This window comes from Pelmatolapia mariae, linkage group LG6, assembly GCF_036321145.2.
Source record: "Pelmatolapia mariae isolate MD_Pm_ZW linkage group LG6, Pm_UMD_F_2, whole genome shotgun sequence".
Classification (NCBI taxonomy): domain Eukaryota; kingdom Metazoa; phylum Chordata; class Actinopteri; order Cichliformes; family Cichlidae; genus Pelmatolapia; species Pelmatolapia mariae.
Genome location: NC_086232.1, coordinates 27,849,079 through 27,865,509, shown reverse-complemented (window position 1 = coordinate 27,865,509; position 16,431 = coordinate 27,849,079). Strand labels below are relative to the sequence as shown.

Here is a 16,431-nt window from a genome sequence, read left to right as displayed (position 1 = left end):
TTCAACCAGTGGCGGATCTAGAGAAATTTTCTTGGGGTGCATGAGGGTAGCATGGAAATCAAATAGGGTGGCAAAATCAAAGCCTTGTTTGAAAAACACACGTGCAAGTGTTACATATGGGTAAAATGATTCAAATGCAGTAAGTATACACGTTTCATACAAATATAGTCTATCACTTAATTATTTTCTGTAGCCCACATAATTAAAAATTTCAGTGACATAAAACATGTGAATTTAAATTTTTATGTACTTTTGATTTACATTTGTATTTCACCTTCAAATTGTCTTAAATTATTTTTTCCCTTGCGTTGCTTGGTATCATTCTTTTTAGCTCAACCTCGTGTATCTGAATTTACAGTTATTTTTTCATTGACATACTATATTAACACAACTGATCTGAAATCAAACACAAAACATAACATCCTAGAAGTTGTTTTGTTTTGTTTTGGGGGGGGGGTGGTTAACTGTAAAACCCACAGACACGTTTAGTAAATTATTTTCATAACTTCAAATGCAAATGTAAATTGTAAATTTTGAAAACTTAAGCACAAATTTTGTAAATTATAAAGTTATATACAAATATTTATCTAAAAATGTAGCCAATGCATCTGGCGTTTTTTGTTTGTTTGTTTTTTTGTACAACCATTTAAAAATACTACTATAACTAAAATGAGAGAACAATCAGTTGTCATAGTAAGATGCCCGACAAATTATTTGTGCCAGTAAAAAAAATTGCTTGTCTGACACAAGACAGAGAAGAACACCACAGGGATAAACTCTGCAGGCCTGACAACAGGAGGTGTATCACTCCTCTGGTTTTCCACCTGGAGACAATGTTTACATTGAAATCTACCTTTGTGGCCTTCATTTGTACCCACTGACACACAAAACAAAACAATGACTACACAAGACACTAACTACACAACACAACATAACACACAAACAATAAACTCCATGCTAAACGTCATAAATCTCTCGCATCTCAAAACTCTCTCTCTCTTTCTCTCTCTCTCTCTCTCTCTCTCTCTCTCTCTCTCTCTCTCTCTCTCTCACTCTCTCTCACTCACTGGCCTTTTTTCTTTTCTTTTGCACTGTAATTAGAAAATGCTTTTTTGTTTTACCGTTTATTCCACGCTAAACGTGACGATAGTATTTCAAAAAAATATATTCAGTTTTAGAATTTATATTCCATGTTAACTGTAGTTACGCTCAAAGTCGTTAACACTATCTTATTTTAATAAACAATGCTGTCATATGCAAAACTAGGGTGGCACATGCCACCCCTTGCCACCCCTCTAGATCCGCCCCTGGTTTAACCTGAGTTTTTCTTTTAATATACTCATTTCTAATCGTGTCCATCCTGATCACTCCCAATGAAATTCTGAACATCTTCAGCTCGTCCACCTGTCTTTTCATAAAATGGTGCTCCACAAGATTTTTTATATAATTTTTTTGTTGGATAAACCTTTTGCAACACAAAGAAAGTATGTAGACTTTTCATTAAGTAAAATGTATAAATTATCTTACCCAAGTAGTGTAGAGTAGTAAATAGTGCATTCTTTAACTATATTTAAAGTACCTAAAGTAAGCAGTTTTTAGAATTATATACAATACTATGTACATATGTACTATGTACATTGGATCATAATTACTGATGCATTGATGTGCGTACATATATACACATCAATGGTCCAGTTGTTGATTATTTTATTTACGTATATATATTGCAGGGTAGCTTGATATATTGCATTATTATGATGTAATTAATGTGAGGGGCTTGTGCCAGCTCATTTCCCCCCTCGTTCATATAGTGCTACATTTTGGAGAGAACTTGAAAATTATATATTGTGCAAAACAACATACGAAGTCAAAATTGAAGGGAAGGACATTATCAGTTATTTTGAAACCAAAGAAAAAAAATTATGTACCATTGTCAATCTTTATATCTTACTAGGCAAATTCCACATACATAAATGTACATTTTAAAACTCAACCCCATTATTTAATTTGTTTTTACTTGAAATTGAATATTACTTAAACTCTCTTAAATTAACTTCAAATAAAAGAGGTTCATCATTGATTGAAATTCATTCAGAAATGTTCAACAAATTAGCTGTCACAGATATAATTTTCAAGTCTGTCACATCCCTCTTTTTCCCTTTATTTATTTATTTACCCTTCTTATTTTCATTGTAATACTTATTGTTACTCTTATTTGCCCTGTATGTCTACTGTACAAACTGAGCTGGAATGACTGACTGTTCACGTTACAATTTCAAATAAAGTTCTGAAAGAAAAAGCTCACGTCCCCCCGCTATATGTTCCCCTGATGTATATCAAAATTAATCTGAGGTGAGAAAACATACACCAAACCGTTTTCGAATATAAAAGGACAGGTAAACTTTCGTTTCATCTTTAGTACGTTGTGAAACAGCGAGTTTGGGAGTTTAAAACTCAGAGTTAACAAAGGTTTCCTCCAGCTCGGATTTCCTGTCGGACCTATTTGCAGACGGAACCGGAAGCTCCGCTAGTCACAACTTCCACACATGTGTAATTGGGGATAGAGTTGGCCTCTCGTGCTGGTCTGTGTACAGTTGTTATAACATTATTAAGTTTTACCAAGCAGCAGCTGAACACGAGCGTTTAACGGCTGCTTCGACGAGATGGCGGAGATCGTTCAGCAGCGGATCGAGGACAGAATCCCTGAGCTGGAGCAGCTGGAGAGAGTGGGACTGTTCACCAAGAAAGAAGTCAAGTAAGGCAGCACCGAGCCTTTACACGCTGTGTCTTCCAGGAAAATAGCAAAAGAGGTGATGGATGAGCCCATCACGTACTCTCGGACGCACTCTCAGAGAGGGCCTCGAACCTGTGAAATATTTAGTTGTTTACATTACAGGGCCGAGAAACTGCGAGAGATGAAGCTGAGAAAGTCTATTGATCATCTTCTTGTTCTCCAGAAAAACCCCAACAAAAAACGGTTTTTACTACAGATTAAATTTTGGATGATTTAGAAAAAAAAAGTATTCCCCCAAATAAAGAGCAAATATAGTTAAGTGCTTTTATTAATCTGGGCAGCTGAACTTAACTTTTTGACATCTATAGTTAGCAGAAATACATGGAAGGTATTTGTGCCCTGAAGATTTAAGGAGGAAATATTGAAGATCCCTTCTGCAGATAGTTGCACATTTACATCCTTAATTAAAATCAATGTTAGGGTTGTGAATCTCAAAGTAACTGGTGATGATCAATACATTATAGAAATATCGATACATCACCGTATTTGTGTAACATGAGAATAGAAATCAGCACTTGTCCGTAGAATTCCTTCTGTCTTAAACACCCCAACAAGTCATCACTTTCCAACACTTGACCTCTTCTTCAGAAGTCTCTCGGACACAGCTCTATTTTCTTCACTGGGTCTATTTATTACAGAAGCTGTACTAGCTGCACGGAGTAGGTAGGGTAAGCCGGGCAAGAAGTTCGATACAAGAATGGCATAGAGAATGAAAGAGCTGGTGCAGACTACGCGTTGTGCTTCTGTGCTCCCAGGGTGATTTGAAGCCAGGCAAGGGAAAGAAAATGAACTCAGGAAGTCCAACGTCACAGACACGCAGCTGGTCTACAGAATATGGTACCTAGATACCACTTTTCTACTCTAGTTAGGCATCAAAGCACTTTCTAGTATAACTTTCATTCACAAAATCACGCATGTTCATTTGAGTGCTTTTTTTCTGCCATGCATCTATGGCACACTCTCTTGCCCAAGGATACATGCAGACTGAAGGAGCCAGGACTCCAACCACAGATCTTCTGACTGCTGGACAGCCTGCTCTATCTCCTGAGCCACAGCTGTTGTGGGGGTTAAACTTTATCTACTAGGAGTTATTCCCTTTACTCATTTTCTGTCATATGCTGTTACAGTGGATGTTTCTACTAAACATGGCAAAAATGTCAAATAATGAGGCTAATGTTTAAATAATCTCTTTAAGCATAAAACTAGGCTCCAGATTGCTTTAAATACAGTTTTTCTGCTGTTGGATCTTTATGATGTCAGTGAGAGCAAATACCCAGCCCTGTACCCTCTTTCACCTGCTGTTTAATTGTCCTGTTTGCAATGAGCAGCCAATGAGCAGAAAGTTGACCTAATGGAAAGGTCTGCTTTAAATTCAGTTGATCAGTCCTATAATTTGATTTCCTGTGTGATTTGCTGTCGTCCACTTATAGTGTTACCTTCTCACCTTCAAATTTTATCATCATTTAGTTGATAAGTTGCACCAAAAGGATTATGAAGTAGTGTCTCCGGGCAAAAGATTCAGAGCACCTGTGTATCAAACACTTATATGATATTGTCTTATAGATATTTTTGTCTACTGATAATATTCAGCCATATAGGCCCACTGAAGTTCAAACTGAGCCTCTGAATATGGAACAAAGGTGATATAAATAACGTAGCATGGTAGCTGGTCTGAGTATTTCAGAAACTGGTAATTTACCTTGATTTTCTTATGCAGCTATCTGTAGAGATTGTTCTGAATAAGAGAAGCTATTGAGTGAGTGACAGTTCTCTGGGTGAAAATGCTCAAATAACCACTTGCTTCAACCAAGGTATGCAGAAGAGCATCTCTGAATGCGCAATATGTTGAATCTCGAAGCAGCAGAAGACCACACCGGGTGTCACTGTCAGCTAAGAACACGAAACTGAGGCTACAATCTGCTCAAGCTCGCCATAATCGAACAATAGAAATTCAAAGAAGTGTTTGCGGGTCTGTTGACCCAGTTTGATGTAACACCATGAAAGCGCTAATCCGTCCTGCCCTGTATGAACGTTTCATGATGGTGGTGGTGTAATGGTGAAACTGAGGCTAAAATTCACACGGGGTCATTTTCTTGGCACACTTTAGCCCCAACTGAGCATTGTTTAAATGCTACAGCCTGCCGATCATGTACATTCCTTTGCGACCATAGCGTACCCATTGTTTTGGCTGCTTCCAGAAGAATAATATATACTGTGTCTCAAAGTTCAGATCATTCCAAACCAGTTTCTTGAACATGACAGTGAGTTTACTGTATTCAAATGGCCTCCACAGTCACCAAATGTACGGATCATGGATGGACAAAAAATGCATTTTATGCTGTATTTCCTAAAATTGACTTCAAAATGGCCCATTCTTCTTTTGTGCTTTCTTTTCTCCTAATACAAAAACTGTTGGGCAGTATTAAAATTTCCATGTGAAAATATTCCCGTGTGTGTTTATGCAAGTCCTTCTCACTGATTCAACATTCTTCTTCTGTCCTATTTTTCATTTAGATCAATAATCAAGAGAGTAACAGCCCTGGAGTACAAGCTTCACAGGCTGATCGTAAATAAGGAGGACTTCATTGCATACATTCAGGTAGGGGGCTGTGATGATACATTATGTTTCTTTCTTTCAATAAATAAGTAAAGATCATGAATCATGTTCAGAACACTTACTGGAGTCTCTCCTTTTGTTTATAGTATGAAATCAATGTTTTAGAGCTGATCAAGAAGAGAAGAGCAGTAAGTATCCTACATACAGAATCTGTTATTTTAAGCGCATGTGATTAAAAACTATACTTGTCAGTAAAACACACCTAAGAGTGACTCTACTATCCTTTTCATTTTCAGCACATACACTACCAGTTCAAACGAGAGGAGATTGAGTACCCCATCATCCACAGAATAAATAGCATCTTTAAAAGGGCAACAAATAAGTGGAAGGTAGTGTAAATAGAGCATTTGCAACACTGTAATTTTTATTATGTATGGTTGTAATAATTCATTTATAACATCAGATTATTAAATTCAGCCATGTGTATCCACTATTTGTAACATTTTTAGACATTGTATTCCTCTAAATTTGTATGATATTTTCTAATGTGTAACTGAGCCATTGCTGGAAAGTAATATGATGCTTTTTGCTAACAAACATGGCAAAAAAGTTAAAATTGTAGATTTTTACATTGGGTTTAAATTTACAAAAGGAATGAAAGCCGAAAGGAGTGAACAGTCACACGTCTTCTTTCCCCCGCAGGATGATGTGCAGCTATGGCTCTCACACGTTGCTTTCTGTAAGAAATGGGTATGTAAAGATCTCATCACTTGCCTTCAAGTCAGATAAGTCTGCTCTACACCGTGTCTTCTCATTCTTATAATGATCCCTTTCACTCATCAGGCCACTAAGAGCCAAATCAGCAAGGTGTTCTCAGCCATGCTTGCCATCCATCCTGACAAACCAGGTACAGAAGAAAGGGGGCATTACAAACACACTGCAATTTGCCGATGTTTAGTGGCTGGAAATGTGCATTAAAGTAAATTAAACCAAGGCAGGAAATCTGTGATTGCAATCTCGGAGATGACCAAGACGAATGCTGTTAATAAACACTGTTTCCGCCTCGCTTTAGCTCTGTGGATCATGGCTGCCAAGAGCGAGCTGGAGGATAGAAATTCTTCTGAGAGCGCCAGACACCTGTTTCTGAGGGCGCTGCGATTCCACCCAAATGATAAGAAAGTCTACCAGGAGGTAAAAGATGCCAAATATCTTCTTTTTATTATTATTATTTAAGGTAGCCCAGACTTAAAACTTTAAGCAACAGTTTATTCATTTAAAACATGCTCGTCTAAAATCCTCCAACCACTCTGTGTTAGTATTTCCGTATGGAGCTGCTGCATTGTGAGAAACTGAGGAAGCAGAAGATTCAGCTGGAGCAGGCTCAGATGGACCTGGTGAGTGTGAAACAAAGCAAACACAAAACAGTAGGAAGTAAGCGCGCGCATATGCTGCTCGTTGTATTTAAAACCCACTGTTCACACCTTCCAGGGTGAATATGAATTTTCTCCAGAGATCCTGAGTGGTAAACTGGCTGAGGTTGTATACAAAGATGCTACAGGGAAAATCAAAGGTAAGCTTGTCAATGGTTATTCACAGGCCTGTGCAAATATGAGAAAATATAAAATAACTTAAGTGTTTATGCTGCAAATACATTTGAATATTAACAGCAGCATAATTCTGTCACACTCTCTCCTGTAGACTCTCCTCCCAAAACATTATCCACAGTGGCATATCCACATCACAGAGAACCTCTCTTGGCAACGCACATAGGGTCTTAACTGCTCCTCAACACCCAGATGTTAGAAAATCCCAGGTGTAACAGAAGAGAGAATATTAAAAAAACAAAATCTTAATGCTAAAGTGCAGTTGTGTTGTATGTTAAGAAAACAGCTCAGCTTTTATAAATCGCTGTAAAACTAAGCACACCTGTGTACACTATATAGGGATTGTGTTTGGATGATCTTTAGGCCTGTTTAGTAAATCTGGGCTTTAAAAATAACACATTTATTATTTAAATAAAATGCACATAATTTGTAGAGCCATAGATTTAAAGTCTTTCTGCATCTTCTTTTACTCTGATTGTCTTTCATTTGCCAAAAGAGATTAAAAACTGTTATTTATTTAGTCTTTATTTCAGTTCAAGACCACCTATATTGTCATTAAAGTGAATTCCTTTAGCACTGGGATATGTAAAGACTAAATGGGGATAAGAATTGGCAATTGAAATCAACCCTGAGCACAGGATAACTATTAAAAAACACTGAAATCACAGCCTCACATATGTGGAGGGACTTTTCATGGAAAAACTATGTAAGATTTTTATTTTTAATAATAACTCCAAAACAAAAGTCCAGACACACCAGTGCACAACTTGAATGCTTTCGGGGATGTGATCATTGTTTGGCAGATCACTTTCATGTATTCTGGCGCAGTCACATTCTTAAAACTGTTCTGGGACAGCGTTCCCACTACGGCGAAGGAGGTTTTGTCTCATAATATTGAATTTACATGTCTGACCTGCTACCTGGGGAAAATTGGACCTTAGTTTAGCTAAATGTGACAACTGTCTATTAAAAATATTTATGGTGGTGAGTAAGAACAAGCCATTGGCTTTGGAAACAACTTAGCGTGTCTCTCTACTTGTGTATCTTTTCATCCTACAGAAGCAGAGTTTGTCATCTCACTTCTGAACATAGCGGCTATTTTTGACTTCACCAAAGACCTCCAGGACTCCATCCTGCAAGAGTAATTTACTTCCAAAAAGCTTTCATTTAACTCTCTTTTACATGAACTCTGAGTTCCTCAACTTCCATTGTGTTATCTTTAAGCAGTACCCTCATCTCACCTCTTGTTTCCAGCTTACAGACTAACTACACAGATGACAGCTCCACGTGGGATTTCATGGCTAAGAGGGAGCTGGAGGCCCCAGGAGCAGGAGAGGAGCTCCAGACTGCCAAAGGCAGGGCCTCAGATATAAACCGCAGAGAGGAGCGCTGCTGCCAGGTCTATGAGGAGGGCGTCAAGAGTCTAAACACTGGTAGGAGCTTCCTGATACACAGAGAGAACATATATATATTTGAATTTTAAAATGAATTGTTGAGACATGATTTAGACTTTGGTGATTAATTATTAATTGTAATCAACATTTTGCTACAGAGCATCTGCTAACTATGAACATTAATTATTCAAAAGCTTGAAAGTGGACCTGTTATTAAGCTTTTCTCTATTTTCTGTCAGGCTTAGTGTTACAGCTGTAAATGCTCATATTAAACAGGGTTCAGTGTTCATAATGAGGTCAGCATATGTCAACAAGCCAAAAACTCTTGGTTTCACATATTCCCACTTTTTGCCTTTCTCATCACTGGATCATATATCCAGTGATTAGAAGATGAGGGTGATTTTGGACTGTAAATCGGGGAAAAAATACTCCAAAAATAAAAAAAAATATGTAGCTAAAGGTGAGCATAAAAGCATCATTTCTGTGCACGTTTTTGCCTTAAGTGAAAGTAAAACTTATTTTATGGGAAAACATAAAAATTCCATCTCATTTAATAATTTTCAACCATGTCACAATCTTCATCTGCAAATGAAGTTGGTGGGTAAACTAAGAAGTACGAGAAAGACGCCACTTTGTTAGGTACATCTTACCCCTTTTAGGCTCAAACTTCCGTCATTTTTCATGGCACAGATTCAACAAGGTGCTGGAGACATTCTTCAGAGATTTTAGTTCATCTTGACTTGATAGCATCACACAGCTGCTGCAGATTTGTTGGCCGCACGTTCATGAAGTTAATCTCGTGTTCACCCCCACATCCCAAAGCTGCGGTGACTGTGGAGGCTGTTTGAGTACAGCGAACTCGTCATGTTCAAGAAACCAGTTTGAGATGATTTAAGCTTTGTGTCACGTGCTTTGTCTTGCTGGAAGCAGCCATCAGAAGACGGATACACTGTGGTCATAAAGGGTGGTCAGCAACAATACATACGGGCGGGCTGTGGCATTTAAACAATGCTCTGTTGGTATTCAAGGGGCCAAAGTGTGCCTAGAAAACATCTCCCACACCATTATGCCAGCAGCTATAAGTGTTTGTGGATCCATGCTTTCATGTTGTTTATGTGAAATCCTCACCCTACCATCCAAATGTCACAACAGAAATTGTGACTCAACATTTTTCCAGTCTTCTGTTGTCCAATTATAGTGAGCCTGTGTGAATTGTAGCCTCAGTTCCCTGTTCTTAGCTGATGGGAGTGTCATATGTGCATCAGAGATGCTCCTCTGCATCCCACATCTGTAACGAGTTACTGTTGCCTTCCTGTCAGCTTAAAGAAGTCTGGTGTAGTCTCCTCTGATGTCAGAAAGACATTTTTGCCCAGAGATGTGACGCTTTCTGGATATTTTCTCTTTTTCTGGCCTTTCTCTGTAAATCCTAGAGATCACTTAAATCACCTTCCTCATTCTTATGCGCAGTTTGAACTTCAGCAGGCCGTCCTGACCATGTCTGCGTGCCTACATGCATTGAATTGCTGCCATATGATTGGCTGATTAGGTATTTTCTTTAATGTGCAGTTGAGCGTGTGTGTAGCTTTTTTCAGTGTCAATGCACCCATATTACCAAGACAAGAATGATCTCTTCTTGTTCTTTTATTTAATTTGCACATGCTGGCAGTGGGTTAAAAGCTTTAATGGAAGAATTTTATTTTGGTCAAAACCTCCAAGAAGGAGCCCAGAAAGTTGTAAAACGTTATCGTTGTTCCTGCATGTATTCATTCACTGCTTCCGTTAGTATAAGAAACCGCTGCTTTGCCTCCCAGAGCCAATGTGGACCTGCTACGTGGCCTTCTTGTTGGAAAGGATGAAAAGGAAGACCAACGTCCAAGAGCTGAAGGAAAAAGTAAGTGAAAAGTCCTTAAGTTTGGCCTGAAGTTATTTCCTCCTCAGGTACGCTGAGAAATGTCAATGGCTTCAGTGTTTTTTGGAGTAAAAACAAGTGTTTGTATCACAGAGGCAGGAGAGGCTGCTTGGAGTGCTGCAGCGTGCCCATGACTGCTCGCTGCTGAAGGAGAATTACTACAAGAACTGGGTGAGATAAAGTCTCTTTTCAATGTGTGAATGGAATTTTAGGCACCCGTAAGCCTGTCTACTCTTTATTCATTTTGGCCGGGTAAGAGCAGTGCCAGTCAAAGTCTGACTGGAAGAGCAAACTTCTTTAAAACCTTGCAAGTCGTCTCTTCTTTCAGATATACACTAGCAGAGGTAACACAGAATGAAAATGTAATTGTACTGCACTGAAAACACAACATGTTATTGGAAAAGCAGAAACTATTGAGGCTGACAGCCAGAAGTTACTAATACACTGACGTTCAGGAATAGCAAATGAAACCAGTTCTCTGATGATGATGTTTATGATGATGAGAATCTTAATTAGAATAAAAATGTGGTAATTGTTGGCCTAGTGGTTAGAGGCTAATACCAAGCACTCTGAGTAATTTATGGGTTTGTGTGACTGTTATTTAATAGCTGTATTTATTTGTTAATTTCTTTGGTGGTGTGACAAACACACATTGTCCAGCAATAATGAATAACAAAGTAAACAAAGTGCACATTTAGACCCAGCACATGGTGGCTTTATGGATATCCTGGTGGTTGTAAGCCTGTATTTTTTAAATCAATTGCTATGTTTCCTGTGTAGGATTATTAGTTTGTCTGGTAATGGGACTGAAATTGTTTAAAAAACTGAAAATGGTGATAGTAGAAAAACTCCTCTAACATCAGGTTATATTCAAAAAGGAAATGATACCTTGCATTTTACTGATGTATGAATCAACCAACCTGATGTTGTCCACGTGACCAGCTCCAAATCTTGCTCTCATCGGGAGATGCTGAGGGAGCAGCAAGTGTTGCCATGACAGCCACGCAGCGCTACAGCCAATCAGTGACCATGTGGAGTTTGAGCCTGCAGACGCTGATGGAGCTAGGGAGCCGAGACATAGGCCGGTGTTTCCAGGACGCTCTCAAACACGTTAGTCCCAAGGTACACACACACTGGATCGGGAGAGCCATGTTTGCTTTTCTGAAATCACATAATGGGGTTCAGTAATTTTCTCATCTTACACTATCACATAAACACTGTTCAGCACATTGAGTGGCAGTACCGCTTTAATTGTTGTCCTTGGAGAAAGGAGACATATGGATTCACTCACACACATACACACACTAGCCACCAGCAGTGCTGTATAAGTGGGCCATCTCCTTGGCCTAATTAGTCTCTGTTCAGTCATATTAATTTCCTCAACTGTCTTCATCTGCCTGTATGTGAGCGCACATGAAGGCAGGTGAAAAACTAAATTTAATTGTGCAGATATGTGTGTATCAATTCACCTTTTTTAAAGGTAAATGCTATCCCAATGATGAAGCTGGAGGCTGTTATGGTTTAGGGCAGGAATCTGTCACAAGTGTCAAGTGCAGAGAGAATAAAAGGAAACGGTAGACATGCATGTGTATATATTAAAAAAATATTTTGCAGGTTGATGGGGCCAATAAATACGGACCAGGAACAGCAGCTCCAGAATTAGAAACACATGCAGACGGGTACGAGGAAAGAGGGGACAGAGAAGAAGGTGCCAACTACAGAAGAGAGCAGATAGAAATTAATATCAGTTAATCAGTTCAGTGCAGACAGGAAAAAAAGGGAGAATATTTAGGGAGGCCACGCAGCAGCCTGAGTCTGACCATTAATAATTTGAAGTCCGATTTCCATCTCGGCTCAGTTTGACCTTATAAATTAGCATTTAGAATTTCTTATGTACTCTTCTGGTCAGTGGTGAATTAAACCTTATCTTACAATCTCTCCTATATTTCAGAGTAGTCAGAACGTTCTTCTTAATTTTTCTGTTGAACCTCCCTCATAGTTGCACAGTTCTGTACAACTATGAATACGCATGCCTCGACTGAGCCGCAGGCCTTTGTAGCAGTGAATAGAATAGCTGATTATTGTTGTGGTGGGGGTTTCATAAGTCCACGGCCCTGAGAAGGAGGATTAGTACAGCTGCTTATTATGCAAGTCTTTTCTTTTGAACAAAACACCCTGTTTGAGTTTGGAGAAGTGGCACACACCTCCAGGGTTGGAGGCCTGTGTATCCAACAATGTTAAGTTTCCACATTGAAAAGCACAGAAGTGCAGATAAATCAATGATGAAAATGTAAGCATGCTCTTTATCCTGTCATTCTGTACTCATGCCGATTCCAAAAGGTATATTGATCCTTCCCTCCTGGCTGAGAACAGATGCTGCCTGGGTGATTATTAATTTTTAAAATCTCTGCATATAATGGCAAAACCCAGTAACTAATTCTGATCTGAGCTTTGCATGCTCTGACACGTTCACTGGAGACTGAGAAGGCCAAATACTTTCTGGTTACTGCTGCTTCTCAAATGTGAATATCAGCTGTAGTGTCATATCGGGCTTTTGGATGATGCATAGTGTCCCTCACTTGCTATATTTACTTTAAATGATACTAATCCCACTTACTAGAAAAGATCAGAACTGACCACCCAATTGGTAGCTGTGTTTCTTACAAGCTAGCAATGATGTGCCAGTTTAAAATTGACATTAGAGTCTTTAATAGAAACACTCAGTCTGATGACAGATATCCCAGGTTGGACTGTCAACACTGCTTAAGTGTTTTAAGAGTGAGACACCTCTAATACAAACTCACGATAATCCAGAAGTTCTTTTATTGACGGACATGTGTTTTACGTTGCTGTTATTCATCAATGTTGAGTTGTGAATGTTGTGCAAGCTTTGTGTCTGAACAAAATCTGTGGGCTTAATGGTTGCTTATTAATGAACAGGCGTAATATTAATGCACCAGTAAGGTACATTCACATTTTTTAAGGTGGGTGAAGCTCACTCATGTAACCGTGTCTTGTCTTGACAGGAGAGTCTACCACTGTGGCAGCTGCAGTTTGAGTGGAGCAAGGCCAACCAGAGTGCCGAGGAGACAGAAGCCATCCTCAAGGTAGTGCACCTGAATCCAGCAGTTTGAACAGCTGCATTGTGATCTTGCTATAGCCTGCAGCATTTAGAGCAATTTATCCGCTTCATTTTTTGTGGATTTGTTTACACAGATATTTTATCGATAAGAGTCACGCTGGAAACACTGTTTTGAATTGTTAGAAATGAAATGCACAACATAAGAAGTTAATGACAGGATAAAATATGATCCTGCACTGTAATATAAAGTACAGCAGACAGACTGTGATCAGAAAAGGCTGAGTAAGGTAGAGATGAGATAAAGAGTAAACAATAAAAGCTAAAGCAGGCAAGATTAATAGTGTTTTTGCCTCTGAAATGAGGATATGCCTTGCAGACAGTTGTTCTCTTGCTTGTTCCCAGAGAGGTCTGCTGTCTGCAGTCCCGGCTGTTGCCATGGAGATGAAAGAGTGCTACCTCGATTGGTCCTACTCCACTGGAGGCTACAAGAAGGCGAGGAAGACCTTTACAAGGTGAAAATCAGATAACTCTGTCTGCTCATGTAGTTTTTAATTTAGGTGATGAATGCAGCAGGAACATATAAGTTTAATGGGTCTCAAAGCACTGACCTGCAGGTGCAAAATAAACTTTCAGGATCTTTAATACCTTTTAATTAAATTGCATTTTTCTTATGTAGCCAACAGGAAAACCGCCCATTGTCCAAGGACTTTTTCACCAGAATGATTCAAATCGAGAATGAACAAGTATGTATATGAAGCCCAGTGACATCCTCATTCTTCTGCTGTTTAACCTGCCTGCCACCAACTATAATGTTTATGTTGTACTGACTTCATTGATAGTTTGACACTGGAAAGATAGCTTTGATGTTGCTGATAAGTGAAAACAATGTGATTACAATGTTGTTTTTTCAGGAAAATCCAAAGATGAACAATCTGAGGGACTACTATGAGAGGGTGCTGCAGGAGTTCGGCACCTCCGATGAAGGTGAATTTAAATCAGTTTAAGGAGCTGGAATAAACCGGAAAGCTGGTGTTATTTATGCTTTCAGCTCAGCCAGCAAGCTCAAGTTTTAAGAAGAATATTAAAGTTTGTGAGCTCATTGCTCCCCATTAATACATACAGAAGTTGGGGAGTGATGAGTAAGTATCCCCCCGACCCCCAGAAGGCCCAGGTGGATGCTGGGGTGGTGGAGGGTGTTGGGTTTATCTAGGCACAAACCCTGCTGGAACACAAGACACTCAATAACTGCACGACAAAACAAGGCAAGACAGAGCTGTTTGTCTTTGTGGCTCGCGAGGGAAGTCAGCCCAGGCCCTCACCTGTCCTTAGCCAACTTCGAATGATTCCTTCGCTACAGCCCTTTTTATTGTCAGCAAGCAATCATTCATGAATATGCAATTACAAATACATGTGACATTCTTAAGCAGGCATATCTGAACAACATCAGTGTCTATATTCTGTGTGTGTGGGTGTGTGTGTAGCTGCATGTATGTTTGTGTGTTTACAGCTATACCATACATAGACATACGACCTTTCAGTGAACTTAAACTGTGTGTATGAGGTATGCAGAAAAGCAGAAGTAAGCGTCTCGCTAAATGATAAGAACAGGAACTTGCAATAGGTCATGTCTCAGATGAACATTTAAAGGTGTGAAGTCTTGCACTTTTAAGAAACAGAACAATTCTGGTTCCTAAAGCTCTAATGGAAATTATAACGTCGAGGCTGTGCAAGTGCACACAGAATCTTATCAGACCTAATAAGGATATGATTTTTATCAGCATACAAATGATTATATATTTCTAAGCATAAATGATTATATGTTCCTAAGCACAAATGACAATATAAAAAATATCAATTCCAACAGAGGGGTCGAAACAGCAGGAACAGTATTTACAAATTAGAGGAAGAGATTAAAAAAGAGATCGCCAAAACAAGAGGATGTGTCTTTTTATGTTATGTGAGCACAAATCAAATACAGGTTTGGACTGAACAGCTAATCAACGGTTAGAGTTATTTGATCAGACTGAGTCAGAGGAAAAGAGTAAAACACGTTCAAGAGAATCTGTATTGCTAAAGAACAAAGTTAGACGAGATGGAAAATACTGGGCCACCTCCATATTACACCTACAGGAGCTGCTGAGCCATGGAAACACATGGCATGAAGGTCTCGGTGCATTATGTGCCCCAGCACTTGGTGACCCAACTCACAACAATCACCTCAACGTGCTTTATATTAAAGAAAAAAATAAATAGTATTATGTAGAAAACCACAACAATCAAATGATCCCCTTTGAGCAAGTACTTGGCGACAGTGGGGAGGAAAAACTCCCTTGTGACAGGAAGAAACCGCTGGCAGAGCCAGGCTCAGGGAGAGTTGACCATCTGCTGTTACTGGTTGGGGGTGAAGGGAGGAAGACAGTGAGTGGCATGTTACAGTACCACACTTGTAATGCTCTAAGCTCTATAGAGGTGTGGCTCAATACTTCTGTCCTTATAGTGTAAAAGTATGGATAGATACGATGAGATTAAGAACCTTTAGTTTTTTTAACATAACTGTTTCCTGTTTCATTTTTCTAAAGATCTGTGGCTGCAGTACATCCGCGAGGAACTCGGACCCCTCGGCCAGCCAGAGAACTGTGGAAAGATCCACTGGAGAGCCATGAAGTTTCTGGAAGGAGAGAGTGTAGAAAGATTCATTTCCAAATATGCACTCCTTCAGACTGGACACTTATAAGTAGCAGAAAAACAAGGCTGTGAGTTCAGACAACAAATACCTTGTGGAGGTTTGTCAGCTGACGAACAAGCACACGTTTCTGAGTGATTCTTCCTCCCAGTCTAATTGAAGACTGGTGCCATGCTGAATTTCTTTCGTTCCCAGCATTTCAGTTTCTGTTGTTTGCGGTTCATTCAAAATAAACCTGCTGGTTCCTCTTTAAAGGTTCCAGCCATGTTACAAGAACAATTCTCATTTTCACAGACTTGTTTTTTCTTATCGATTGCAGCGGTAATTTACAACAGGTGTTCGTTTTTGTTTTAAGGTCTGTGCTGCGTTTGTTAACCCCACAGTAATGACGCCCAGAGTCATTAAATA

At 39.2% G+C, this 16,431-nt stretch overlaps 1 protein-coding gene across 1 annotated transcript; it reads left to right on the top strand.

Moving 5' to 3' along the window:
* Nucleotides 1-2,522: 2,522 nt before the first annotated feature.
* Nucleotides 2,523-16,078, top strand: utp6 (UTP6 small subunit processome component). Its single transcript, XM_063476488.1, has 19 exons — nucleotides 2,523-2,755; nucleotides 5,309-5,393; nucleotides 5,498-5,539; nucleotides 5,648-5,740; nucleotides 6,054-6,101; nucleotides 6,195-6,258; nucleotides 6,424-6,542; nucleotides 6,668-6,745; nucleotides 6,840-6,921; nucleotides 8,015-8,096; nucleotides 8,210-8,388; nucleotides 10,161-10,240; nucleotides 10,352-10,429; nucleotides 11,201-11,380; nucleotides 13,285-13,365; nucleotides 13,743-13,852; nucleotides 14,017-14,083; nucleotides 14,252-14,324; nucleotides 15,920-16,078. The coding sequence occupies exons 1-19, from the start codon at nucleotides 2,664-2,666 to the stop codon at nucleotides 16,072-16,074; spliced, it is 1,788 nt and encodes a 595-aa protein (XP_063332558.1). The 5' UTR covers nucleotides 2,523-2,663; the 3' UTR covers nucleotides 16,075-16,078.
* Nucleotides 16,079-16,431: the final 353 nt, after the last annotated feature.

Coding starts and splice junctions, on each gene's coding strand:
- utp6 (XM_063476488.1), top strand. CDS start 2,664: ATGGCGGAGATCGTTCAGCAGCGGATCGAGGACAGAATCCCTGAGCTG. Junction 10,430..11,200: donor AGAATTACTACAAGAACTGG/GTGAGATAAAGT, acceptor CCACGTGACCAG/CTCCAAATCTTGCTCTCATC. Junction 13,853..14,016: donor GCGAGGAAGACCTTTACAAG/GTGAAAATCAGA, acceptor TTTCTTATGTAG/CCAACAGGAAAACCGCCCAT.